This window comes from Myotis lucifugus, unplaced genomic scaffold (genome assembly GCF_000147115.1).
Source record: "Myotis lucifugus unplaced genomic scaffold, Myoluc2.0 scaffold_540, whole genome shotgun sequence".
NCBI lineage: Eukaryota > Metazoa > Chordata > Mammalia > Chiroptera > Vespertilionidae > Myotis > Myotis lucifugus.
The window spans coordinates 291,202-315,935 of NW_005871588.1; the positions used below are offsets into that span (position 1 = coordinate 291,202).

The 24,734-nt window shown below is 52.7% G+C and overlaps 1 protein-coding gene across 8 annotated transcripts in view; it reads left to right on the forward strand.

The window, feature by feature from the left end:
• Positions 1-24,734, forward strand: part of FAM193A (family with sequence similarity 193 member A) — a 121,120-nt gene that overhangs the window by 85,691 nt on the left and 10,695 nt on the right. For all 8 annotated transcript variants that reach the window (XM_023745395.1, XM_023745397.1, XM_023745396.1 and 5 more), the window contains 9 exons: positions 1,554-1,678; positions 2,419-2,566; positions 8,031-8,143; positions 8,221-8,463; positions 10,088-10,241; positions 10,327-10,506; positions 12,215-12,466; positions 22,798-22,996; positions 23,934-24,206. In XM_023745395.1, the coding sequence (XP_023601163.1) occupies positions 1,554-1,678; positions 2,419-2,566; positions 8,031-8,143; positions 8,221-8,463; positions 10,088-10,241; positions 10,327-10,506; positions 12,215-12,466; positions 22,798-22,996; positions 23,934-24,206 (1,687 nt within the window). The remainder of the gene's footprint in view (positions 1-1,553; positions 1,679-2,418; positions 2,567-8,030; positions 8,144-8,220; positions 8,464-10,087; positions 10,242-10,326; positions 10,507-12,214; positions 12,467-22,797; positions 22,997-23,933; positions 24,207-24,734) is intronic.

The window sequence follows — 24,734 nt, forward strand, 5'->3', positions numbered from 1 at the left end:
CAGAGACACTTGCCTCAGCACCTGCGACTGTCCCTCTGGGTCCAGGCGGTGAGGGCGTTTGGGACCTCAGTCTCCACGTGCCTCACTGGGAGGGTGGCTTCAGATCTCACAGAACACACCCAGCATCTTCAGGAACGAATCTTGGCCCGTTCCCTCCAGTAGCTCAGTCCTGGCGCCACAGCTGCGCCCCAGGGTTGTGCCTAGTGCCCGTGCTCGCAGGCTGCCGGCGGGGCCCACAGCCTGTCCCGAAGGTGTAGGGGGCGGGGCAAGTGAGACCCGACTCCTGGACAGTCCTGCGCCTCTCAGCTGGCCTGGGTCTGGTCTGCAGCTGCCTTGGCTCCTGCTGTTCTGTTGTGTGGAGACGGTCGTCAGTCAGATCACCGCCTTCTCCTGTGCCCTGGGGGCTGCGGCGTTAGCCTTTGTGTCCCGTGCCTGGCCCAGTGCCTGCGCACAGGGGTCTTCGCTGAAGTCAGTGGCACGTGTCCTTTCCACGCTGTGGTCTGTGGCCATGTTGTTACAGCACATTGGGTGACAGTTTCTCGTTCCCGAGGCTGAGTGCACCCCTCCCAGGTCCTGGCGGTCGGCGCGCCCCACTGCCCTGTGCTGAGCACTGGCTCCCAGAGCGGCCGGGTGTGAGCAGGGAGGTGTGGGCGGAGCTGGTGTGTGGGGAAAGCGTTAGGTGGAGCCGGCTCAGGGCAGGGACAGCACCAAGGAGGGTGGGCACTGAGATGTCAGGCCCTGGTGAACCTCCACGGTCCCGGCCGCAGGGCTGGTGAGCAGCGGGGGCAGCTCTGCCTCCAGTGTTGTCCACCTGTGCCAGGCACTAGTCTGGGGCAGGCAGTGGGGGTTTTGGGTGCAGGTCGGGTCATTGCTGCCATCCCAGCTCAGGGCATCCCAGCTCCCTTTGGCTGAATTGGAAATGGGCACAGACCAATGCGTGTCACCCCAGGAGGCGCGATGACGTGTGGAACGTAGGCAGGTTCCCGAGTGGCAGTCGCTCGGTCAGGAGCCTCCCCAGGGCCATAGGTGACTCAAGCACAGGCCGTGCATGGAGCTTGCACATGGGCGCATGGATTCGCACGTGCAGTTCTAGCAAGACCTGTCAGGAGTGAAGGCTGCATGTGGGGAAGGTCCTGTCGCCGCTTGCTGGCCACTTACGTGGTGTCTCGTGGACAGCGCGCCTCTGTCAGAGGGGAGTTTTCTCAAGAGGCAAGAAAACGCGCCTGCATTTAAATATGTGAAAAGGCGGGTTTCGCTACATGGTGAATCTAATTATATCAAGTATGTGCAGTCGTTTCTCTTCTTTCTCTGCCCTTCCCTGGCCTGTGGATCTCGCCGCGCTGTTTCCGTGTGCGAGTACAGGCGGGAGGCCAGTGGGCCGTGTGGTACAGGCAGAGACCACCATCCGAGTACGTGACGCACAGGAGCCAACAGCTCCTCGTGAGCAGAGCTCCTGGGCCTGCGGGGACTGGGGCGGGGGAGATGGAGGGGCAGTCCTGGGGAGTTTCCGTCTTCAGCAGCTCAGTACGTCTTCTGTTTATTTGTTTAACTAGGAAAATGAGCACTTGAAAAAGTTCCAGGTGACATGGGAGCTGCATAATAAACACCTGTTTGAAAATCTGGTTTTTTCGGAACCTCTTCTTCAGAGCAACTTGCCAGCATTGGTGTCGCAAATCAGGTATTTGGTCTGCACCTGCACGCGCCCCGGGTGTGAGCTCGCCCTTCTCCTGCGGGGCGTCGTGTGTGCCCCCCCGGAAGCAGTGCAGCCTGGGCGTCCTCGCTGGGAAGCCACCGGCTGCGGGGAATGCAGTGGCGGGTCAGCTCCAGAGCGCCGAGCCCAATGAGTGGTTTCCAGTGAGAAGCTGTAGGCCCCTTGTCCCCACCCCCACCCCTACTCGCCACAGGTCGCCATCTTTCTCCGACGCGATGTGGCTTCCTCAGTGTTCACCGGGGCCTGTGTCTTCTGCTCCCTGTTCATGTCCTCATTTGCCGTCTTACCATGTTTCTTAACAAGATAAAACAGAATGAATGAGCGTATAATTATATTTCTTCGTTTGAATTGGATTTTCTATTTTACTTAATTTGAAAACCAGGTCAAAAATAGTATGTTTCTCATTAAATATGTTGTTTACAGTCCCACATTTAGTAAATGGAATTGCTAGCTGGGCCTTAGTCGTCTTGGGACAGTGATACTCACCACTGACTTTTTTCTTAGAAGCTGCTCCTTCTCGGAGCTTCTCCTTCCTGCCAGGCTCTGTTCTGGGGCCTGCACGTGTCCTTGGTGATCCCTCCCAGCAGTCTGTGTGGCGCGGGGTGGGTCCCACGTGTCATGTTGGGGCAGGTGACACACAGGAGCAGCCCTCTGTGCTGGCCCAGACCTTTGGACCCTTTTCTTTGTTGAAAGCCTTCTCTCCACAGGCTGGGGACCACGACGCACGACACCTGCAGCGAGGACGCGTACAGCACCTTGCTGCAGCGGTACCAGCGCTCCGAGGAGGAGCTGCGCAGGGTCGCCGCCGAGTGGCTGGAGTGCCAGAAGCGGATCGACGCCTACGTTGATGAACAGGTGCGTGTGCGTTGTGTGTGTGTGTGTGTGGGGGGGGTGCCTGCGGGGTGGCCCTTGTCCACCCAGCCTGCAGGACTCGGCAGCAGGGGTCCAGGTCACCATCCGCCTGTCCGCGCCTCTGGTCCCTTTACCGGCTGCTGCCTTGGGGAGCTGCTGAGTCTCGTCGTCGTTTCACTGCTGACTGAACACCTGTGGAGAGCCAGGGGTGCACATCACGTGTGACCTTCAGAGCCCGTCTCTGTCCCTCGCTGGCTAGAAGGGGACGCAGACTTGAACGTAGCCAGCCGTTCGGGGGCTCCTGGGGGAGAGGGGCCTGAAGGCTGGGCAGCCAGGGCCTCCTAGGTGACAGGAACAGGCTTCCAGGTGGCACCTTGGCCCGCCCACCTCTTAACAGCTGCTGGCAAAAGAAAAATGCGTTTCCTAAAATCTGCAGGCCGATACAGTGTCACTGGGACTTGGTATCAGTTTGAAACTTCCATCCAAGAAGATGCTGCATAGCCCTCTGTGAGGTGGTTTTGTAGCCTGTGTTAGGCTTTATGGTGTGTGCACTTCTTACGGAGCTTACACCGGGTACTTTATAACGAGTGGCAGAGGAAGTTTCCTGAACAGCTGTGCTGGTATGTGTACACCAGGCGGTCCTGTCCAGCCCTTGTCGGGCTCTTAGCTCTCCGCAGTTTCTAGCTGATGGCTGTGAATCTCTGCGTCAGGGTGTCTTCTACAAGGAATACTGGTTCTGTCTCTCTCCAGCGCTGGAGCTCCGGTTGGTTGGTTCTGGCTTCGAAGGAGTTTGGACTTTTCACATTGTCTCATGTTTCTCACATGGATCGCTGATGCTTTTTATCAAGTTAAAGAAATTTCCTTTTTTATCCAACTTATTACGGTTATTTTTGTTTAAAAATCCGAATAGATATTAAATTTGATTGTATATTTTTTATCCTTTTATACATTTCCAAAAGAATTAAGAGATTAAGTTTCCTAATTTTTTTTTTTTAAGGTTTCCTAATTTTGAGACATCCTTGCATTCCTGGGATTAAACCCTGCTAATTTATGACATATTACCTTTTTTTTTTTTTTTTTTTTTAGAGAGAGAGAGGAAGGGAGAAGGAGAGAGCAAGAAACATCAGCGTAAGAGAGAAACATCTACTGGTTGCCCCCCATACGCACCTCGACCTGGGATCAAACCCACACCTGGGTATGTGCCCCGACCAGCACTAGAACCCGCAACCCATTAGTGCACGGATGATGCTCCAAGCAGCTGAGCCGCCCGGCCAGGGAGTGAGATGTTAGTGCTAATCCATCATGAGATTTAATTCGAGATGTTTATTTGGGACTTTTCTGTCTGTTCTGAGGCGCTGTGGTGCTCACTGCAGCAGCACATACACGAACGCTGAGCTATTGTGTGTGGGATTTTGTCTTTAGGTTCTCATCTATTTTGTATGAAGGTTATGCTAGTCTCAGAGAACGAATTGAGAAATTTTCCATGTTTTTAGATTTTTCAAGAATAAATTCTGTTCTGTTCCATAAAGGTTTCGCTAGAACCGCCCTCCAGAAACAAAACAAAACAAAACCCTCTGGGCCTGATCTGTTTTGCAGGGAGGAGGAGCAGGACTGCAGATCTTTCACGGCCTTTTCCGTGCATGTGACATGTGTGAGCCTGTGTGGGTTCTCTGCTTCATGAGTGAGCTTCACAGATTGCTGCTTGCCTAGGAAGCTACCTCAGCGTCTCCGGGAGGGCGGCCCCAGCTCGTGCTCAGGGGGCTGTGGAAACGGGGCCGTGGAGGCGGTGGAAGAAGGCCAGTCCTCCTGGGCTGCCGCTCACGGTCACATTTGAGAGACGGCACTTTCTCCACGAAAGGGCAGTGCGTTGCCCAGCGGTCCCCGCAGAGCGCCCGCAAGCTGCTGAGAGGTCAGGAGAAGCCCGGAGCCTGCACTGCTCGCCAAGCCGCAAAGGCTTTTTCAGGGCGACTCCCTTTAAAACCGTTGTGGAGGCCCTGCTGGCAGCGTCCTTCGGTGGGAACGGTGTACGTGTACGGGTGGAGAAGCGTCTCCTGTGTGGTCTGTCCCCCTCCCGCTCTCTGCGCTGCCCCTGGTCCCTGGGTCGGCCTGGGAGGCGTTGGCAGAACCAGCTTCCTCGGTGCTGGGCACACCTTCTTTTCCCAGGCGTTTCTGCTTTACCTTGTTGGCTGGTTTCCTGTTTTGTTAGGTCATTTTGGCTTCTTACATTGAACGCGTACTTCTCAGTCCTTCGTGATCTGCTTTGCTCTCAGTGCGTTTAAACGGATGCATTTTCTTCTGCGTTGTGGGCACATCTTATAAAACTTGATTTGTGGGGCTTTCATTGTCAATTACTTCAACATAGATTTCTTCTCTAATAATTTAAACTACTTAGAACTCTTTTCAAATGCAAGAATTTTACTTGATGACATTATTCTTGTATGGAGGGTTTATGGGTAGCATTTTCTTGACTGTAGGATTGGATACATTTTGGAAGAATGTATTCCCTTTCTATCCTTTAATGGTTACTCTTAAGTTTCTAATCATTGTAAGATTACATAGATTACATTTATACAAACATCGGATTCAGTCACTGAAGAGCCTCCCCCTCCTAAGTAAGACAGTGCCTTGAGCCCACTCTTAATTTCTCCTCCGCCTGTTCTTTTGATTGTGGTAACGTACACGTGACCTGACTTTGGTCATCTCACTCACGTGCCCTCGGAGGGAGTGCACTCATTGTGGTGAGCATCTCCCGTCACTTCCAGGACTTTGCTATTCTGTCCCCATTAAACAGCCACAGCCCCCCCCCCTTCGGCCCCCCGGCCTCTGGCCCCCCTCTGCTTCCTGTCTCTGGGCCCCTCGGGCTCCCATAAGTGAGTCACGCAGACTTCACCCTGTCTGCCTTACTCGGCCCACGGTCCTCAGGCCACACCGGCCGCTTGCGGGCTCCAGGCCGCCGTCCTGCTCTGAGCCCCTCACGGGTACTGTCCGTCGTCTTCCTGTCTTCATGCCCAGCACATGCAGGGCACATAATGGACATTCAGTGTGTGACAGTTTCGCTTACGGTACTGACGGAGCCACGCGCATTTTCTAGTTTCTCTTTATAATTTGCACTCATTTCTATGGTGATTCTGAGTTAGTGTGAGGTGCTGTTGGTTCCGCCCTTGTCCGCTGTACCTGCCCTGTCCCACGGCACCTGCCCTTGTCCATGGCACCTGTCCTTGTCCCGTGGCACACCTCCCTGTCCCGAGGCACCTGCCCTGTCCCGCGGCACCTGCCCTTGTCCATGGCACCTGCCCTGTCCCGTGGCACCAGCCCTTGTCCGCGAGCGGGACACCGCCCTGTCCCGGGGCGGGCTGCCGTACTGACCATCTGACATCTCCCCTGGAGCAGCCTGCGTGTACCTGCTGGCGCTGAGCTTGTGCTGCTCCCTTGTCAGATGGCCATGCACACCAGGCCGCGCACACGCACAGAGACTGGGAGCTTTTCAGACATAGGCGTTTCCTGGAATAGCAGGTGAGGCCAGGATCGAGGGGTGGTTGCTCACTGCATAGCGAGTGGCTCTAAAAGACCAGCACTGTGAGCCCCACAGCCCCTCGTGGGCGGGTGACACCCTGTCCAGTCTACTCTCTGGTGACGCAGTGAGGCCACCACGTGCACTGACCTCCCCACGGGACGGGGCCTTCCTTCCTCCAGCAGTTGGCCCCTCCACCAGCCTCTTGACAGTACTTGGGGGGCCTCGCTGCGGGGGCCTCAGGACACGCTTCATAGAAACTTGGCTTCCCTTGACTCTCATCCAAATTCCAGCTGCTGCCCAGCTTTCTTAGTCTCCCCCGCATCCTCACTTCCGTGGTCTCTGCCGGGCGCTACAGGTAGACAGACGGCACCATCTCCGGCTCGCTCACCCGACCCCCAAGCCTCCCCCCCTGGCTCCCGTCCAGCCAAATGGCCCTTCCAGCTGCCACTGTTCGGTTGCCAGGGCAGGTCCACGCACCTTCCCTCAAGTCCATGCGCTCGCTTCGTCCATCAGAAGTTGGGGTGCTGCTTCCTAGGTGGCTCGCAGACCCCCTTTGTCTGGCCAGGCTTCGTTCCTGCTACTGGTGTCTCCAGCTGGCCTTCCTCCTGGCTGCTGGCTGCTTCCTTCCCACCCGCCTTTGCCATCTGCAGGCCAACCGTCCAGGCAGCCATCGTGCCTCGTGAGTGCCTGTGACCCCTGGGCGCTGGGGCAGCACTCTGCTCAGCCCGCTGTCCTGCAGGTGGCACGCTCAGGCCCGTGCCCACCTCCTGGTCCCTGAGACACCCTCTTGCTCAGCCCAGGGTCAGCGGGTCTTCAGGAAGTGTTGAGGGCCCGGCCGGCGTGGCTCAGTGGTTCAGTGTCGACTTAGGAACCAGGAGGTCACAGTTCGATGCCCGGTCAGGGCACAGGCTTTCCCAGTAGGGAAAGTCAGGAGGCAGCCGATCCATGATGTTTCTCTCTTGTCGATGTTTCTATCTCCCTATCCCTCCCCCTTTCTCTCTCTCTCTAAAAATTAATAAAAACCTTTTTTTTTTAAGAAGTGTTTCAGGGGAGCCCAGCTCAGTGCTCGTCCCCTGCCTGGATGCCCTCCTTGCCCCTGGCAGCACTGCCAGCACCTCCTCCTCCGGGCTTGCTCCAGCCATGACCCCTTCAGCTCTGCAGGCCCCTCCCTCTGGCACCATGGCTTCCCCCTTCGGTTCCTTGGCCTGTCCACTCTGCCAGAGCCTTGCTCCTTGGGTTTGTGCTTCATCTCTGTGCTGTGTCTGCCGTGAGGGCCCATCAGGGATGCTGGTCACAGGCCTGTGTAGGCTCCACCTGCCCACTCCCGTCTGCTGACCTCGCTCCTGGCCACTCAGGAAGCTGTGATCCTCGGTGTCTAAATAAGCATTACACAGCCCTGGCCGGTTTGCTCAGTGGATAGCGTCAGCGTGGGGACTGAAGGGTCTTGGGTTCAATTCCAGTCAAGGGCATGTACCTCCATTGTAGGCTTGATCCTTGGTCCCGACGGGGGGTGAGGGTGGCATGCAGGAGGCAACCAATCAATGTGTCTCTCTCATATCAATGTCTCTTTCTGTCTCTCCCACTCCTTTCCACTTTATCTAAAAATCAGTGGGGAAAATAGCCTTGGGTGAGGATTAACAAAGAAAATAAAAGTGAGCATGACACACATTACCATAGTGACTGAAAAGTATGAAGCATGTGTGGCTCAGTGGTTGAGCTTTGTTCGACCCATGAACTGAGAGATCACTGGTTTAATTCCCAGTTGGGGCACATGCCCAGGTTGCAGGCTCGATCCCCAGTAGGCGGTGTGCAGGAGGCAGCCAGTTGAAGTTTCTCTCTGTCCCTCTCCTTTCCTCTAAAAAATCAGTAAAAACATTTTTAAAAAATATGAAGCACATAATAACAGGAGACATGTCCCGCGGAAGTAACCTACTATTTTTTAATTTCCTCTAGTTAACCAATAAAAAAGCAGTCACTGGTGAGAACAACTTCACAGATGCCATGAGGCATGTGCTGTCGTCACGGCTGAGTGTGCCCGACTGCCCCAACTGCCACTACCGGAGAAGGTGAGTCCGCGCCCAGGGCCTGGGACCGCGGGGCCCGGCCGTCCTGGCTGTCTCAGTCACGGTTCCGTCCCGCCCAGGTGTGCCTGTGACGACTGCAGCCTCTCCCACATCCTCACGTGTGGCATCGTGGACCCCCCTGCCCCCGGCGACGCCCACGCCCACCCGCTGCCGCTGCCGGTGGGCCCTGCTTCCGACTGTGTCTCTGAGATGCGCCCGCCCAGCGTGTCGTCCGCCAGCTCGGGGTCAGGCTCCAGCTCTCCAGTCACCATCCAGCAGCATCCCCGGCTCCTCCTCACCGACAGCGGCTCGGCCCCAGCGTTGTGAGTTGGACCTTATGATAAGGAAGGTTCCGGAGGGTTAAGCAGGGCAGCGATGAGCGGCAGACAGCTGTGCCTACAGACGTCCCCCGCCACTGCCTTCCGGGGAGGCCTCTGCTTCCTTTAAGCAAAGTTTAAAGCAGGAAATCAGTAAACCCAAACCTGGACCCTGTTTCATCACCTTAAGAGAAATGGAAAATTAATAAACACCCGTCGAGAGCAAAGGTGCTGGTGAGCAGGAGCCTCCCAGGCCTGCTGTTCGTGCGGGCGTCCCTCTTGGCCCGGGCAGGGTCACGCTTACCCCAGGATGCAAGGACTCGGGTCGTCCCGGTGGCGAGCCCCGAAGGGTTCACTTGTCTGTGTCCCACATTCCCTGCAAGCACATTCCTGAGCCTCGGGTTCCTCACCTGGATTGTGATGCTGATAGCTCAGGAGTGGGTGTGAGTGCTGACCAGGGGGCACGCCTCGTCACCTCTGGGGCCGTGGCCCTCAGGAGCCCCGAGTGCTGTCACCTGGGTGGGCTCTGTGCCTCCGTGGTGAGCTCCAGGGTGTGAAGCCTTGTCATGTGTTGTCTTGTTTTCCTAAAAGTGGAAAGATGCCTGAGTTTGGCAGTTGTGGACACTCTCCTAGAGCCACAGCATCACCTCCGGCTGAGGCCGTAGACACACCGCCGTGTGTGCGCCCAGGGGGTCCACCCCGAGCCCTTGGCACTGAAGGTCACTGTGCCGGCTCTGGTCGTGCACCAGAAAGTGACCTGTGTTAAAGTGCCCACATGATGCCCTAGCCTTGAAGTCTGCTTGCATTTTTTTAGTCAATGTTCCATTTGCCCATTGCTTGGAAGTCTTGCTAAAGCTGATGTGTAATTGAGTTCATGGCTGACTTGACCAGCAGTGGTCTGCTGGTAAGAAACTTCAGTATTTTGGCACATAGAGCCTTTAAAATTTTGTTCCGCTGGCTGTGTCTAGCACTTCAGTGGCTATAAAAACAAACACTAAAGACCTAAGATGGTTCCCTGTATACCAAGCCTGTCAAACTCATGGCCCACCAGCCACGAATTTGACATGCTTGCTGTACACCTTTAATTTTTTAAAATAAGTTTTTATTGATTTTTTTTTTTTTTTTAGAGAGAGAGAGAGGAAAGGAGAGGGAGAGAGAGAGAGAGAAACACCAATTGGCTGACTCCTGCACACCCCCCTCTGGGGATTGAGCCCACAACTGAACATGTGTCCTGACCAGGAACCAAACCGGCGTCCCTCTGGTGCATGGGACAACGCTCAGCTAACTGAGCCACACCAGCTAGGGCTGCACCTTTCGTTTGCATTGAACCTGGACTGTGTCTGCTCAGCGATGGCAGGGAGGGCAGTTGTGCACCAGGTTGAATGGAAATGCCGCACCCATTCATCAAATGAAGCTGTTGTGGTCTCCTTCATCTTCCCCTTTGCAGTCTTGTTTTCCGTTCGTCCTCCGAGCCCAGACGGAACCTCCCGGGTACTTGGCTCTTGTGTTGAGGTCACTGAGCGACCTGGGGAAGTGTGGGTGGTGCTGGGGTAGCGCCTCTGGAAGGAGAGCGAGTCGGGAGTTGTCTGTGCCCATGAACGGCTCATGGTGACCATCTCCCTTGTCTCAGCTGCAGTGACGATGAAGATGTGGCTCCGTTGTCAGCGAAGTTTGCTGATATTTATCCGTTGAATAACTACAACGACACCGAGGTGGTGGCCAACATGAATGGAATCCACAGCGAGTTAAATGGTGGCGGGGAAAACGTGGCCCTGAAAGATGAGGTACGGCCGTGGCACTTCGTCGGAACAGGGATGCCACAGGGCGGTGGCCAGCATGCAGCGCTCCATGTCCTGTTTGTTTTCAAAGTCCCCGCAGGGGAGCAGCACCAGTGCCAGTTCTTCAGAAGCTGATGACGAAGAGGCGGACGGCGGGAGTGGGGGGGAGCCACCCGGAGCCCCGAAGGAAGCCGTGGCCCTAGAAAATGGAAGTCCCGCAAAGGAGGACAGTAAAGTGGACAGTCCCCCCCCATCTTACCCCGCTCAGCAGGTGTGATTTCATTTCTTCACATTTTTGGTTTTGCCAAAGGTCTCTTTCTCTGTGTCTGTTTTCTCTGAACCTGAGCGTTATTAAATACAAAATCAGGTCATTGTGAATAACTTCTGAAAATTAGCACTGGAGAGAATCAAGGCTGACTTACAAAATGAAAGTCCATCCCTCATAACCTCCTTTTTAGACTTTTTCTCTTCCTTGAACCTGTAACCAGCAGTCTTGGTTTTACAACATCCAGGAGCTGTGGACAGGGTGATGGCGCGGAGTTCTTGAATAGAAGCCAGGAGAGAGTTTTCTGAGAATGAAAAGGTGGGATGGTAAATCAGCTTTCCCCCCTGGTAGATAGATACCTGTTTTTCTGTTACTCAGAGGTGAGGGTGTTTTATCAGGCTATTATTTTTTTCTTAGTCACTCGGAGCTATATAATAGATGTTCAAGCAATTTTTATTTTTATATATTTATATATATGTATTTCTTTTTGGAGAGAGCGGAAGGGAGAGGGAGAAAGAGGGAGAGAAATGTGAGAAAATTGACCGCCTCCTGCACTCCCCTTCTGGAGATCGAACCTGCAAACTGGGCATGTGCCCTTGACCGGAATCGAACCGGGACCTTTCAGTCCACAGGCCAACGCTCTATCCACTGAACCAAACCAGCTAGGGCTGGGCCTAGTCTTTTATTTGTGGGATGATATAGGTCAATTTGGAGAAATACAGTCTTAACCACAAGCAGCCTGTCAGTCTGTGAACATGCTGTATATTTCTACTTATTTAAGTCACCTTTAATTTCTCTCTGACTTTTAAAAATTTATAGTCTATGAGGCTTGAACATATTTTTAAAATTTATTCCTAAGTTCAGGTGTTTTTTGATTCTGTGGTAAATGGTATCTCCTAATTTCAATTTTCTGTTGATTGTTGGCAGTCTATAGAAATACAGTTGATGTTTATATATTGGTCTTGTATTCTTCAGCTTTGCTCTGCTCATTATTCTCTGAGTTGGGTCTTGCATTTTTATCCTGTCCAGCTATCGTGTCCTTTTCTTTGGAATGCTTCATTTATATTTAACATAACGATTGGTGATATTTACACCTGCCTTTTGCTGTTCTTTTCTGTCTCATGGTTTTTGTTCCTGTTTTCCCTTTCCTACCTTTTTTTGCATTAAACAGATTTCATGCACCCTTTTAATTCTGCTGGCAGTTCTAGTTGTGTTTTAGTTTGTTCAGGGTGTGGGCAGAGGCCAGGCCAGAGGCAGCTCCTGTGGCCTCCCCTCCGGCCCCACAGCTTTGCAGGAGGTCACGCTTCTCGGTGTGTCCCCTCTGGTTGCTTTCCAGAACCTTTGACTGTTCAGTGTGACCCCTCATTCCACCTTCTCGGAGTCCATCCCTCGTGCGTACAGAGATCATGCCTTCCGCATGGGAGCCAGGGAAGCCTAGCCCTGTGCTGTCCCTGTGGCGCCCTCCCCCACTCTGCCATCTTCACCAGTCCCCTCGCCTCTGCTCAGACAGCCCAGGATGCAGGCCCCCACTGGGGCATGGGGCATGCACCCCTCTCTTTAGGTTCCTGCCGTCCTGAGCTCTTCGGTCCCTCGTGTCGCTCACAAGGAGGGCCCTGGCCACGGGGGGGTGTCGGATGACTGCTCGGCAGCAGGGCTGGCTCTGCTTCCATCCTCCATCCCGGCCTCTGAGTGAGCAGGGCTTCTCTCCCCGCAGGCGGAGCCAGCTGCCAACACCTGCGAGTGCCACGTGTGCAAGCAGGAAGCTTCTGGGCTGCCGCTGTCGGCGATGACGGCCGGCGCCTTTCCTTCCAGCCACCAGTTCCTGACCCCGGAGAGGCCCGCACACCCCGCCTTGCACCTGTACCCCCACATCCATGGGCACGTGCCCTTGCACACCGTCCCACACCTGCCTCGCCCTCTGATACACCCCACCTTGTACGCAGCGCCCCCCTTCACACACAGTAAGGTAAGTTGGGCGGAAAGGGCCTGGCAGACAGAAGTCCAGATTGGCAGCTCATAAAGGACAGCGTCCGCTGTAGTTAGGAAATGGGCTCCCGGAGCTTTAGCCCTTACAGCTATAGTCAGTCATGAAAGCCGTGGCTTATCCCTTCAGAACTCACCAGGATGGGAAGGTTTTCAGGTGATGGGTTATGCATGGGGCAGTCATGGCTTCTCGGGCCTGGCTCTTACTGTGATGGGAAGCATGAGTCCTTCACCCAGGCTGGGCTCTCCGCGTCTGAAACATTTGTGCTCTTAGCACAAAACTAAGGATTGTAGAAGAAACACAGGCTGGAGAGAGATCCGGAGCGCCATGCGCTAGAGCAGGGGTCCTCAAACTACGGCCCGCGGGCCACATGCAAATACAAATACTGTATTTGTTTCCGTTTTGTTTTTTACTTCAAAATAAGATATGTGCAGTGTGCACAGGAATTTGTTCGTAGTTTTTTTTTAAACTGTAGTCCGGCCCTCCAACGGTCTGAGGGACAGTGAACTGGCCCCCTGTTTAAAAAGTTTGAGGACCCCTGCGCTAGAGCATCCTGGCCGGGCGGCATTGAGGCAGCTGGAGGGCAGGCAGGTGGGCCTCCCAGCACCAGTTGGGCAGGACTGCTCAGGACAGGAGCGGGGATCCAGGGAAAGTTGATTTCTGTGTGCTTTTCTTCTCTGAGAACCCGTGTTTATTTTGAATGTCTTAGACTCTGCAGGGAGATTTTAGGTTGGATTCATTTTTTGTGCCTTAGTAGTAGCCTTGCCTCTCTAGCTTATCTTTGTTAACTCTTACCATACCTGCTATTTTTTATTTTTATCAGTTATTGTGGTTCAAGGTTAGTTCTAATCAATCAAAAATAGAATATTTCCTAAGCTCTCCTGATTTATTAATTTAAACAGTGATTCTCAACTGGGGTCGAAAGGGAGGAAAGGCACGGAGCGGCTTTTTAGCCTGAGCACGTTTTCTTCCCCAAAGGGTGGCACTGGGAGGGGCAAGCCCAGGAGTGGGCTTCGCTGTTTTGTGCTGGGCAAGGGCACACATCAGGGATTCAAACCGCCTCTTTAGAATGAAATGGAATCCTTTTACCATGTTCTATTACAGTAAGTACTTGGGAACTATACCCACACTTAGGCTTAAATTGTGTTGGGTTGAATATTCCTCGTTTTGAACTTGTAACGGTGCCTTTGTTAATAGAGCGGTTGAAGTAGCATTTTCAGGCATAGACCGCAGGTCCTGGAGTAACGTCGTTTTGGTCAAAACATCGTTTCATTATAATGTCAATGAGCTGCTATAGGAGCCTAGCTCTGTTTATGTTGATTATCGTGGGGTAAACTGGTTTCTTACATATCGTTTTGCTTAAAGTCACAGAACTTGGCGGCGACGTTTACTGAGGCCTTGCTGTGACCAAAGCCAGGCTGTGTTCAGGGTCTGCCCAGTGTGCAGCCTCTGCCCCCCTGGGTGCATGTGTAAGGTGGGGGGTGTTCACCCTGTCTTACCGGAAGAGAGTTCTGTTTCCTGTGTTCTGAGAGAAGGTATAGAATGTTCTCTTATAAACTCTTGTTGGCAGAAGCTGTGCCAGAGTTAGTTCCTGAAAATCTTCAAGTCAAGTTGTGAGATTGATTATTCCCAGAGGGGATTGGGACACCAGTTAAACACTGCACTGCCTTCCCCAGGCTTTTGGGCTTTTTAAAAATTATTGATTTCAGAAAGGAAGGGAGAGAGAGATAGAAACATCATTGATGAGAGAGAATCATTGATTGGCTGCCTCCTGCATGCCCCACACTGGGGATCGAGCCCGCAACCTAGGAATTGAACTGTGACCTCCTGGTTCATAGGTCAATGCTCAGTCACTGAGCCACGCTGGCCGGGCCTGTGGGCTTTTCTCAGATGTCCAGGCAGTCTACAGAGGGATAAGGAAGGAAATAACATCTGGGGAGCTTATCTGTATCTTTGATACCTGGTGGGCTTTACTCCGGCCGATGGCTGTAGACTCACGGTCATAAAGGCGAATCGGAGGACAGGCTGTGGAGCTCTATTTCAGCCACTGTGCTGTTGACGTCAACACTGTTTACTGATGCATTGAAAGTACATTAGCTGGATGTCTTCTTTATTTGGAAAAATAAGGTGCATTTGGCAAAATATTTTATTTTTACCTGCTATAAATGTGTTTTTCTCTAAACAAGCTTGCCTCATCTCCCACCAGGTCTTACAGAGTAAGTTTGTATTATTTGAGTTGGGTTGACTTAGTTGAATGCTGTGGATGCATCTGTACTTGAATGCACAAGGTGTTCACAGCCCTGTAAGAGGTGGTAGAAGTGCCTGGAGAGAGCAGACAGGCTGCCTTAGAAGGGCATACACTTCAGTGCCATCGGAGCAGGTCTCAGAGGCCAGGGTGCTCAGTGTGATGCCCGATTGTAGCTGGGAGGGGGCAGTGGGTGCTGAGTGTGGAGGGCAGGCCTGCACTCAGGCACTTCTGACCTGCTTCCCTTTCTGCCTTGTCAGGGCCTTCAGGAATTTCTTCTCTGGAAATGGAAGTTGTCACTTTTTTTTTTTTTAAATATATTTTTATCGATTTTCCACAGAGAGGAAGAGAGAGAGATAGAGAGTTAGAAACATCGATGAGAGAGAAACATCAATCAGCTGCCTCCTGCACATCTCCCACTGGGGATGTGCCCGCAACCCAGGTACATGCCCTTGACCGGAATCGAACCTGGGACCTTTCAGTCGCAGGCCGACGCTCTATCCACTGAGCCAAACCGGTTTCGGCGGAAGTTGTCACTTTAAGACTTGATATCATAGTCGTAGTGATTCATACTTGGGCCATTGTGGGTGAATCTTTAGTAAGTAAAATGTTTGGGATGAGTATTATGAAAATTTTACTTTCTTAAAATTAGGAAAACTTGAAGACGATTTCTATTTTCTGATGTCTTCGTACCAGTGATGCATTTGACTTATATGTGAGGTGTGAGTTTTTGAAAGTTAAAGGTAGTTGCAGGAGAAAATACAGTAACGAAATACTAGAAAAGAAATCAAAACGGCAACAAGGTAGTTCCAGATAGTGGGGATTCCCAGCGACCTTTCCATATTGGTTCCTCCTTCACTTCCGTTGTGCTCTGAGAACAGGCACTGTCTGTGTCAATTATTTCCGATGTGTGAGGGTGTGCTTTCGGGTCCAGAGTGGGGTCGAACTTGGTGAAAGTTCCACGTGAGCTTGAGGAGCATGTGCGACCTGCTGCTGTTGGATGGCAGTCATGTGGTCTGTGGATGGCAGTTACGTGGTCTGTGGATGGCAGTCATGTGGTCTGTGGATGTCAGTTACGTGCCGTGAGTTAGGGGTGCCGCTGGTTCAGCTCTGTTCCCGCTGAGCCCTGTCGCTGGCTCTGTCCCTCTGACGGAGGCGGGCTGACGTCTCCAGCCATCACCGCGGGGTCTTCTGTCTCCTTGTAGTTGTCTCCGTTTCTGTCTCCGTGCTGTGACGCTGTGTGGCTAGGTGCTTGCATGTTGAGGGTTGTTGACATGCTTGGGGGATGGACCTGTTATCAGTAGGGAATATCCTGACATTTCCCTGCTCTACAGTCTGGCGTGTCAAGCGAGTAGAGCTGCTCCCGCTTCTGCTTCATGTTAGTACAGGACGTGTCCGTCCCTTTCTTTTAACTGAAAGGGGTCTGTGAACTCAGTGTGTTTCTTATGAACACACATATATATATTTGGATCCTGCTTCTTATGTAATCTGATCATCTCGTCATTTCATTGGTATATTTAAACCATTTAAAGTGATTTTTAAAAATATATATCTATTTTCAAAAATGATTTTTTTTAAATTGATTCTTAAAATGCCCAACCAGCTGAGCCACACTGGGCAGGGCTCAGTGTGTTTGAATTAAGAGCAGTCATGTTTGTGCAGTTTTTTTATTTTAATGCATGTGCTGCTGAAGCGAGCACTGTAATGCTCTCTACTTGGTGCCAGATGCTTCTTTTTCTGCCTTTTCTACTTTTAATTGAGAATTTTCTGATTTCATTTAATCTCTTCTCTTAGTATATCAATTATCCTTATTTTGAACATTCTTAACAGTTGTATTAGAAGGTACATTTAACTAATCTAAGTCTCCTTCAAATAACACTGTTCTGCTTCATGTGTAGTGTAGGTGCCTTTTAACAATTATTCCCAACCCCGCCCTCCCATCCCTTGCAATGCACTGTCATTATTTTCATTTATCCATAATCACCAATAGTACCTTGTTGCTATTATTACTTTAAACAAAATTGTATTTTAGTTAATTAATAAGAAATACAAGAGATTTTATTTTACTTTTTATTTATTCCTTCTCCTTTGCTCTCCCTTCTTTATGTAGATCTAAGTTTCTGACCTATATTATTTTATTTCTGTCTGAAGAAAATCTTTTAACATTTCTTGCAGGGCATGTCTGCTGGCAATGAGTTCCCTCAGGTTTTGTTTGTCTGAGGAAGTCTTTATTTCTCCTTCACTTTTGAAGGATAATTTCGCTGGATACCGAATTCTAGGTTGGTGGTTTTTTTTTTCTTTCAACACTTTAAACATTTGACTTCACTCTTTACTTGCTCAGTGGTTTCTGATGAGATGTCCTCTGTAATTCTTTTCCTTGTTTTATAAACACATGGGCTCCTTCTCTCCCCTGCCCCCAGACTGCTTTCGAGATTTTCCTTTCATCTTTGGTTTTCTGCAGTTTGTATATGATGTGCCAAGGTGTACATTTTGGGGTATTTGTTCTGTTTAGTATTCTCTGAGCTTCCTGGATCTTTGGTTTCATGTCTGTCATTAATTTTGGAAAAGTCTCAGTATTATGGCTTTAAATATTTCTTCTGTCCTTTCCCCCCCCCCCCTTCTGGTGTTTCAGTTACTGTATGTTGCATCTTTTGAAATTGTCCCACATTCTTGGATGTTTTGTTCTGTTTTTGTTTTTTGTGGTTTTGTGGGTTTTTTTGTTGTTGTTGTTTGTTTGTTTTTTGGTGATGGTGGTGAGTTGTTTTTTTTAAAATATATTTTATTGATTTTTTTACAGAGAGGAAGGGAGAGGGATAGAGAGTGAGAAACATCGATCAGCTGCCTCCTGCACACCCCTTAATGGGGCTGTGCCCGCAACCAAGGTACATGCCCTTGACCGGAATCGAACCTGGGACCCTTGAGTCCGCAGGCTGATGCTCTATCCATTGAGCCAAACCGGTTAGGGCAAGGTGGTGAGTTTTTATTCTTGTTTCTCCTTTTCCTTGTATTATAAACACATTTGAGAAGTTTCTATTGACATATCTTGAAGCTCACTGATTCTTTCCTTGGTTGTGTCCATTCTACTGATCAGCTAGCTCATCAAAAGCAGAATTTGTTTCTCTTACAGTGTTTTTTACTTCTAGCATTTCTTTTTTATTATTTCTTAGAGTTTCCATCTCTTTGCATTACTCATTTGTTCTTGCATATTGTCTACTTTTTCCATTCAAAGCCTTAGCATAATAATCATTTTCAATTTCCTGCCTGATAATTTTCAGCCATTTTATCGTTTTATTCTCTCTCTACCCTTCTGTCATGTCTCTCTGAACCTATGATGAATCCTTCTAGTTCTGTTCTTCACTCTGAAGCTCGCCTTCCTATTTCTCATCTCCTTGTTTCTCAGTCCGTTCTGAGAACCTTTTTGGATCAGTCTCCAAGTTAAGTGATTCTGTTATTGTGTATAACTTAAATTTTGAGTTCTTAATTCCAAGTCTAATTCTTATTTCTAAGCTTCAGTATTTATTTTTCAAATATATTAGCAACTTTTATATACTTCTGTTCCTCGATCACGTTCTTGCTTCTCTTGAAGCCTTTACATGTCGTCATTCTCTTTGAACGAAGCCCTGAGGCTGTAGACCTGCTGCTGCTGCTCCTGCGTGGCTCCGTACACGTGTGGTAGCTTGTGATTACGAGCTCCTGTCCGTGCATCCTCCTCTGAGAAACCAGCCCCAGCCCCACGCAGGATGCTTCCTCAAAAGTGGGCTTCCGTGTGCTGGCGTCAGGTACCCCAGGGGCACTGACCCCCCTGGGCCCTCCAGCTCTCCTGCCTGTGGGACCATGGATCCATCCCCCACCACTTCCATCTGGTGTGTGAGCCCTTGGGGCAGCCCTCTTTCTCCCCACCTCCACCTGGCCCTGTTTTTTCTTGTCATGTTATCATTTATTTGTGAAAGGCTTTCCTTTCTCAGTGGCTCAGCACTTGTTACAAAAGTGTTTCATGCCATTTATCCGCCTTAGTGGACAGAGCCCCAGCAGAGGGGAACTGCGCGTGACCTTCCAGAGAAGCGCACACCTGAGCTGGGGGCAGTTCACCCCGGGCTTGCCGCCTGCCCCAGGAGCAGTGGGTCACGGCTGCAGGGCCAGACTCTGGACTGGCCTCTGAGGCTCCCAACTTGAATCCCGTCCTTTCGGTCTGGAAAACATGGGAACACTCCCCATGCGAGCAGAGGGTCTAGGCATGGAGGGGAGAGAGGTCCTGAGTTCTGCGTGGGACCGAGGACTCTGTGGAGGTGGTCTCCAGGCTGCCCTCAGGGACTGCGATGCACCGAGGGGAGTTGCTGAAGTGGGCACTCCTGTCTGTCACCTCCTTCCGGGCTCACTCAGCACACCCACTGCAGAGGGTTCGGTCCAGCTCATGGCAGTGCAGGTGGGAATCTGAGGAGAGGAAAGCTCTTGAGCAGCTCGGGGCAGATGGCTGCACTCGGGGCCCTGTGGGGCCTGTGTCTGCATGTGTCTCGGAGGCCGTGCTCAGTTCTTCTGGCCCGAGAACTGGCAGCACCGAGCAGAGCAGCGCGCTCGCCTCTTTCCTGCCTCTGCAGGAGTGGGGGGAGCTTAGGAGGAAGGAGCACAGGTGGCGTCTGCCTCTGTGGTCTCCCTCTGAAGCTCGGTGTGGGCAGTCCCTCCCGTGCGTGTGTCCGTGGCTCGCCATCTTCTGCCCCTGCCCACGTGGCTCTGGGGCTGCCTGGTCGTGTGCGTGGACTCAGCGGGCTTAGTGAAGGCCACTGGTTGGCTGGGTGCGTGCGTGCCTTGGAGCTTGCATTTAAAGCAAAAGGGTAGTTTTCTTGTGAACCACTTTTGTCTCGAGAGTGGAGAGCAGTTCAGCACTTGTGTTCGTGAAGCGACGTGGAGCCCTGGAGGTGTCGGTGTCTGAGCAGTAGCGCTCCCACGGTGAGGGACTTCTTTCCTGCTTGGATCACGGGTGTGCTGCCCGTGGAGCGGCCGAGAACCATGAGCCTGGCGGGCGCCTGTCTTTCTGAAGAAAGCCACAGATGTCGAGGTTGGTCGGTGTCTCATGCACAAGCATGCATGCAGACACAGCCTGTCCTGCGCCCTCGCTCCCTGTGGAGGGATAGCTGGGTCTCCTGTTCTGAGTGGATTTGCTTAGCGGAGGGTGTGAAACAAATGAAGAGCCATTAGCGTACGTTTCCACCTCCCCGTCTCACAGCCAGGCCCCTGACTTCTCCAGGCTGGACTCCGCTCAGCATTCTTACATCCCACTCGGGCCAGGCCTGTGCTTCCCGCTCGGAGCATAGAACCAGTGTGCCTGGTCCCCGTTGTCAGGAACCTCAGAGGCCCAAGAGAGGACAGAAACATGCTCAGACTTGAAAATCCAGTGCTCTGATCTACCTTAGAAATCGTAGGTGCCAAGTAGGAAAGTATTCGTGAAGAGGGGACACTAACTGTGAGCCTGGGGGTGGGTTTGGCAGAGGAGGTGATGCTGGGGTGGGGTTTTGAAGGGTAAGAAGAGCTCTCTGGACCCATGTGGTTGTAGGTCCAGGTTGTCGGCCGGGCATCGCGCCGTGCCTGGGGGGCTGCGTGGGAAGTACTTGAGAAGAAGCTGGGGAGCCCGGCAGGTGTTTCTGTTGTGCCGAGGTCACCAGCTGGGCTGGCTGGGAGGAGCCGCTGGTTCCACCTGCTGGGCATTTCTGCCCCTTAGCAGTGTCTTCACGACTCAGAACCTGCCGGTCAGTGACTTCCCATCAGTCCTTCTCAGCACAGCAGCTGGCGGTGTGCCTCTCTGCGGACATCCGGTCTTGTTCTCTCTGCCCGTGGGTCCCCTGCAGAGCGGCCAGCTCAGGCTCCCACTGTGACCCTGGGTGGCCAGTGCAAACCTGTTTCTTCCCACTTTCAAGTCTCGAATCTCATTCCAGTTCACCCTGCATCTTTGCCTCCCTGAGCCCGGTCAAGGTCAGGAGGGGCACAAAACCGCCCACATGGAGTGACGCCTGGGAGAGCAGCAGAGCCTGCGTGGGGTGGGTCTGTGTGTGGGGACCACAGTCTTAGGGAGGGTAATGGTCCACACACACAGCACCAAATGGTTACTGTGGCCAGGCAGTGTGCTGAACACTTGACAGACACTGTCTGATTCCGTCCCTCCCACAGCCCCTGGAGGTAGGTATTTCCATATTACTTAGGAGAAAACGAAAGCACAGAAAGGTGCAGTAATTTGCCTAAGGTCACACAGCTAGTGAAAGGGAGAGCTGACATCTGAACCCTTGAGACTGCAGCCTGAAGGCTGAGAATGGGACCAGAGTTCACACCCAGCTGCGTCCCTGACACCTGCCAGGAAGGAGCCAGACGTCCAGTCACAGCTGTTGTCCCGACGCCACCAGGCTTCCTTCTGTCGTCCTCATCTTTGTGGCTGTCACTTCACCATTTCTCATCCTTTCCTCTTGTGGCTCACTCCCCCCCCCACGCCCAGATTGGTCTTTCTCATACCCGACCAGGTCATCGCCCTGCTGCTTACCACCCTCTGTAGCTCCCTAGCCCCTCAGCACAAAAGTCACACAGAGTTATCTCATTTGGCCTCTGTGCCCTGCCCCCAGCTGTTCCCCTTCCTCTCACCCTAGCCAGGCCCCAGGGTTCTGCCAAACCATCACCTGCTCTTGGGAATCCTTCCAAACCCAACTGCCCCCCTCTCGAGTGTACAGCACTCTGCTCAGTTGTGTGTCCCAGAGGGTGGGGCTCCCAGGCGTGGTCCCCAAGGGCAGGCTGTAGCTTTAGGGGGCGGTCCTGGGCCCAGGGCTGCTGGGGAAAGCCGAGGGCCCGGCCTTGGCCTGGAACCGGGTGGCCCGCTCCCTCATGAAGCTTACAGAATTGGAGGGAAGGCCGACATTGAACCACTGGGCACAAGTAAGTCTTGAATTACAAGTGCGATGAGTGCTAAGAGGGAAAATGGTGGCTTTGTTGTGTTTAATGGAAGGCCCATGGCTTGGTCTTGGTGTTAGGTGGTGAGGCCAAAGTCAGAGATGGCTTCTCTGAGGAAGTGACAGTTAGGCCTGAAGGGTGACTGTCATTCAGTGAGACGGAGAGCAGAGGATGTTCTAGAACATGGACACGGCATGAGTGAAGATCGGGGTCAGGGAGGAGCTGGGGGTTTGAGGACCAAGGGAAGGCCAGTGTGTCCAGGGGCTGGGTGAGCAGGAAGGACAGCGGGACCACAGCTACCACTGTGACCATCAGAAGCACAGTGGGACGCGCGGGCATCGGAAGCGGGAGTCACCGCTCTCCTTCCATTCAGAAGCCCCTCCTGCTGCGGAGCAGCCCTGCAGGTGGGGAGGCTGCTGAGGGAGGGGAGGGACGGCTGGAGGGCGCCTGCTCCCTCCCTGGGACGGGGCTGCCCAAAGGGCCTCGGCCATCCGAGCAGCACAAAACGAGTAGTTCTTCAGAGTGCACGCCCTTTGCCCACGTGAGAGCACCGTGTAAGGGTTTGCCATGTTTTTTTCGGTGATTCCAGAGTTTCCTTTTTAGCAGTAATGACAGGGTCAGAGGGGAGTAGCCCGAGGAACAGGGCTTAGGCCAATGACCACGCTGACCGTGTGGCGAGGGGAGTGTTAGAAGCTCCTGAGCTGTCTCGGGGCTGCTTCATGTATTTCTTGAGGCATCGGTTGCTTTCACCTCCCACCTGGTTTCCGTGTGACCTGTGGTGTAGACGCGCCACCAGCCCTGTAAGACGTGTTCGCCAAGCGCGTCCCCCAAGGCTTCCAGAAGTGACTCGTCTGTCTAGCCCAGGGGTGGGCAAACTTTTTGACTCGAGGGCCACAATGGGTTCTTAAACTGGACCGGAGGGCCGGAACAAAAGCATGGATGGAGTGTTTGTGTGAACTAATATAAATTCAAAGTAAACATCATTACATAAAAGGGTACGGTCTTTTTTTTTTTTTTAGTTTTATTCATTTCAAACGGGCCGGATCCGGCCCGCGGGCCGAAGTTTGCCCACGGCTGGTCTAGCCTCATGGCCTGGGTGAGCAGATATGAATGTTGATATGTGATTAGAACTTTTTTCTTGTAGGCTTTACCGCCAGCACCTGTTCAGAATCACACAAATAAGCATCAGGTATTCAATGCATCTCTTCAAGACCATATTTACCCGAGCTGTTTTGGGACTGCTCCAGAGTGGAATAGTTCTAAGTTTATAAGTCTGTGGGGATCAGAAGTGATGAATGATAAGAACTGGAGTCCTGGCACTTTCCTGCCAGATACAATTTCTGGTAAGGAACCTGTTCAAACTTTATTCAAGTTTTCCAATGACCGAGCTGAGTGGATGGCCGTCTGGCTGTGTTCTCCCCTGGAAGCCCCAGAGGGCGGGCCCTCGTGCAGCCGTGCCCAGGCTGCTGCTCCCCGGCCTCTGCCTCCGATGGGCGGCCCTGGGCCCACCATGCTGCCCCCTCCCTCCACATCTGTCACAGCCACGGCCATAGCAGGGGCCCGGCTGACACCCAGCTCTGCTGCCAAGTGCTGCTGAGGGTCTTGTCTCCAGGGTTTGGGTTCGGCCACTGGTTCTCGAGCAGGGGTGGTAACCAGACATGGCCCAGTGCACAGGGTGGGGCAGCAGTGCCACAGCCGACTCAAGTGTTGTCACTTACCTTCCTTTTCTCTGTTTCTGTACTGACCCTTAATGGGACTTGTCCCTCTAACAACTCCGCCCTCCCAGCCGCTGAGGCGCAGCTGTCACTTGAGAGCCGGGCGCCTCAGGGGCTGCTACCTACCCCTCATCTCTGTCTTCATGTGGTTAGAGCCCCTGGCAGCCCCACGCCCAGCCCCTGCATGTGCTCAGAACAGCAAGCTAGACTGGACATCTGTCTGGTCTGTGCCTAGAAAGGGTTTCTAGCTGTGTGACCTTGGGCAAGTTGCTTAGCCTCTCTGAGCCTCAGTTTCTTCATCTTTAGGATGGGAATAATACTACCAAGCTCAGAAGGCAGTTCTAAGACATCAAAGAAAACTTGTGGGAAGCACCGAGCACAGGTCTTGACACAGCAGGTGCTCAGTGAGTTTTCTTTTTGCGTAAACGCTAGCGCACTCGGTCGTCCCAGGAGAAGGCTCACTGCAGAGCAGCCCCAGCAGGAAGAGTGTAACCTGTGAGTGCTCTTTAATTGTAGCTAAATGCCGTTTCTTTAGAAGCCTTAATTTTCCCTTTTGTCTCTAAAGGGAGTGAAATATTAGGGCCAACATTCTCAGAAACAAGACCCGACACCCTCCCACCACCGCCGAGCAGTGGCTCGCCCACAGGTCTGGACTGTAAAGAGAAAAGAAACGCTGCAAGAAAGAAATGCCTGTACAGCTTCCAAGACGCTTTCATGGAAGCGAACAAAGTGGTGATGGCCACCTCCTCAGCCACCTCCTCCGTGTCCTGCACGGCCACCACGGTGCAGTCAAGCAACAGCCAGTTCAAAGTGTCGTCCAAGAGGCCTCCTTCCTTAGGTAAGGCCTGCTGCTGGCGGGGCCCTCGGCGACCCGGCTTTCGCCGCATCTCGGGGATTGCCCTTGGCTGGCCTGGCCGGAGGCTCGGTGTCATTAGCAGTGTTCACGCCCCAAGAGAATCCCACTGTCACATGTCCTCTGGGGCTCGGCCACATGAGTCCTTCCTTTCATCTCTGTACCTGCTGTTGTGAGCCCAGACATCTAAAAGCAGAACCTCATGGACAGTGTGCCTGTGGGCATCGCTGGTGAGCAGGTGGTGTGCTGTCACACTTGGATCCGAGCCCACAGAAAAGCAGGAAGCAGGGAAGCCATCAGACGGGCAGGTGGCGGGGCACAGGAGCTGGCACAGAGGGCCGCGCTGGCCAGAGGCACCGTGTGCATAGCGCGGAGTGTCGGAGCAGCTCCCAGCACATGGTGGAAGGGAGGAGTCCTGGTGCTCAGGAGGGACTGGTGGGGCGGCTGCTGCTGCCTGGGGAAGAGAAGGTCATGGTCGCTGTGTGAGCAAGAACGAGGGAAGGGGAAGCCGGG